Here is a 2,758-nt window from a genome sequence, read left to right as displayed (position 1 = left end):
GGTTCTCTGCATCATTCCTCCCCAAGATTTTATACCTTAAAATAATCCCATCACTAATTTGTCAATGTTCTGATTCATCATTGCATGAACTTTCACTCCCCCAGATTTTTAATTTCAATTAATTTTTAAAAAAATTTAGAGTGCTCTGCCAAAACAATGAGAAGATATATATATAATTTGTAATCATGCACATACAGAATTAAGCAACTACGTGGAAGCTCGCTTCCTCTTCTCCTAGGTTCAGTCATATCACCCCACAGATTCATACTTCTATAAATACCTTATCTGATTACATTATCTTCCATCGAATCCTCTGCTTCGAAATTTCAAATACCACCTACTTCCCCAAACATTTCAATTAACTCGAGTCTGTGTGCATGGGAGAGCCCAATTCCAGCAGCAGCACTGTCTACGGTGCTGCAACTTCTGCCTACAGAGGCGTCCGCAAGCGAAAATGGGGCAAGTGGGTGTCTGAAATCCGTGAGCCGGGGAAGAAAACCCGAATTTGGTTAGGGAGCTTCGAGACCCCCGAGATGGCTGCCGCGGCATACGACGTGGCAGCATTGCATTTCCGAGGACGTGAGGCCAGGCTCAACTTCCCGGAACTTGTCAACTACCTGCCACGCCCTGCCAGCTCGAGCCCCGACGACATACGCATGGCTGCGCATGAAGCGGCTTTAAGGTTGAGGAGTAACGATGGTGACACTACTAATTCTTTGGGGGCAGCAGGTCATTGTGACGTTGGGAGCTCTAGCTCGAGCGGGGTGGCTCCGGTGACGGTGAGGCTGTCACCGAGTCAAATTCAGGCCATTAACGAGTCTCCCTTGGACTCGCCCAAGATGTGGATGCAAATGTCTGAGGCTCTTATGTTTGAGGAATCCATGATGTTCTCTAATGACTTCGACGATGAGGGCATGAATAGTAATCAATGGGAGAATATTCAACAAGATTCTCTGTGGGATCCTTAGGTAACGTTTTGCATAACAGAAATGACATAATCACTATATTTAATCATCATATCCGACAATTACTTTGAGTTTTATAACTAGGTGTGACTAAGTTTGACATATATTTATTATGGAAATAATTTCTTACAAAACTCTCTAATATATGATGTTGTTAGACTGTGAAACGAGAATGACGAGTTTGATTTGATTAAACTCGACGAACTTGATCACAGTACTAATAACATAATATGTCAGACTGTACGGTAGAATAAAATTTCCTGCATAAATAAGTGTGCAATAACACTTCTTTGATATAAAAAAATAAAAAAATCAAGATTAGTGGTAAGCTTTGAGCTTCCATAATCATTCATTGGCAGATATATATACACATAAAGGAAGGCCATCTATGGATATAGCACTAGAGGGTCACTATTTTTTTCAGGGAAGGCCATTTGTGTTCACAATATTAAGAGATACCTTTGGCGGGTCCCTTTTAACATTTGATAATTTGGAGGGTTTCAGATAGCTCCAGAAGCATTTGTTGTAGTGGGTGTAATTGATTTGATTCGTGTAAGAGCCACAAACTCACATATTGGCTACTCTTTTTAAATCAGCTGTTGAAGAGTGTGGTGTACATGTGTTTCATATGTAATGGAATTCAAATTATATTATCTTCTACTATATTTTGACAAGTTATATACCTTTTATCTTAATTAAATTTTATTTTTAGTGAAGTATTCCCCGTTTGTTTTCTTATGACATCAATATCAACCTCACTAACAAAGAGCTTACATGCTCTCCACAGTCTCAACAACTTTTACAAAAAATATACAATAGAGTGTCTGATCCCTTTATCTGAAGGTATTCAAATAATAGATAATATAATAAGTTAGCAAATTGGAGGAATCTAGACAATTAAACCGAATAAAAATATACAAATATGCTTTTTATTTCTTATTTTATTTTATTCAAATGAACTTTATTGATACTGCAAGTAAATACATCAAAAACTGAAAAAACTGAGCATTCCCAACCCCCAAACCTGGTTACAGGGAGGACTAACCTCCTGATAACTCAAACTATCAGTGATTCTTAAGGCATGCCGACCCTGCTTGTGTGGTATTTGGTTGCTTTTCTTACTTCATCCCATCACCGCCCCAATCTCACTAAGGAGCCTTCAACACATTCAAGACATCCCCTACAACTTCTAGTTTAGCTATCCCCAACTGGCATCATAATTTCAACCCATATAATAAAGTCAAAGCCTCCTTAGCTTCTGGGCTCAAATCACAACAAATTAGAATGGCCAAGGCCCCTCTAAGTCATCCCACATCACTTCGAAAGACAGCTGTCAAACCCACCTTCCCTTGCTTGTTGTCAGTTGTCACAAGTCCCATCAAAGTTCATCCTGACCCAAGAAATTGGGGAGAAACCCACCCATCAACTTCTATTTCCTCACTAATCACTTGGTGTTTTGGCTGCTCCAAAGCTTGCCAATTTCAGCTAGCCATTCATTTGCTTTCTGCACCAATTCACTAGGTTGCAGCACATTTGAACCGCGCGTGCACCTCATTAAATCCACCATGCCATTACTGCAGAAACTGCATAATCAGCTGCACCACCTCCTCATTTAGATGTCACAATAAATCAGCAAAAGTCAAAACCGCAAAAGTCGACTCCTTCCATCTTTTCACTACAAAACCCAACCAAGTTTCCATACACTCCTAGCCTTCGGACATTCGCACAAGCAATGCATCACGGTTTCTTTTGTGCACCCACATGGACCACAATTAGAAAAAGAGCTGATATGG

General features: G+C 40.0%; 1 protein-coding gene across 1 annotated transcript; it reads left to right on the top strand.

The window, feature by feature from the left end:
- Positions 1-208: 208 nt before the first annotated feature.
- On the top strand, positions 209-1,665 carry LOC133746043 (ethylene-responsive transcription factor ERF021-like). The gene has a single exon (XM_062174199.1). It carries the CDS (start codon positions 378-380, stop codon positions 966-968), a length of 591 nt encoding a protein of 196 aa, XP_062030183.1. The 5' UTR covers positions 209-377; the 3' UTR covers positions 969-1,665.
- The last annotated feature ends 1,093 nt before the right edge of the window (positions 1,666-2,758 follow it).

This window comes from Rosa rugosa, chromosome 4 (genome assembly GCF_958449725.1).
Source record: "Rosa rugosa chromosome 4, drRosRugo1.1, whole genome shotgun sequence".
Taxonomy (NCBI): Eukaryota; Viridiplantae; Streptophyta; class Magnoliopsida; order Rosales; family Rosaceae; genus Rosa; species Rosa rugosa.
This window is presented reverse-complemented; position numbering and strand designations above follow the sequence as displayed.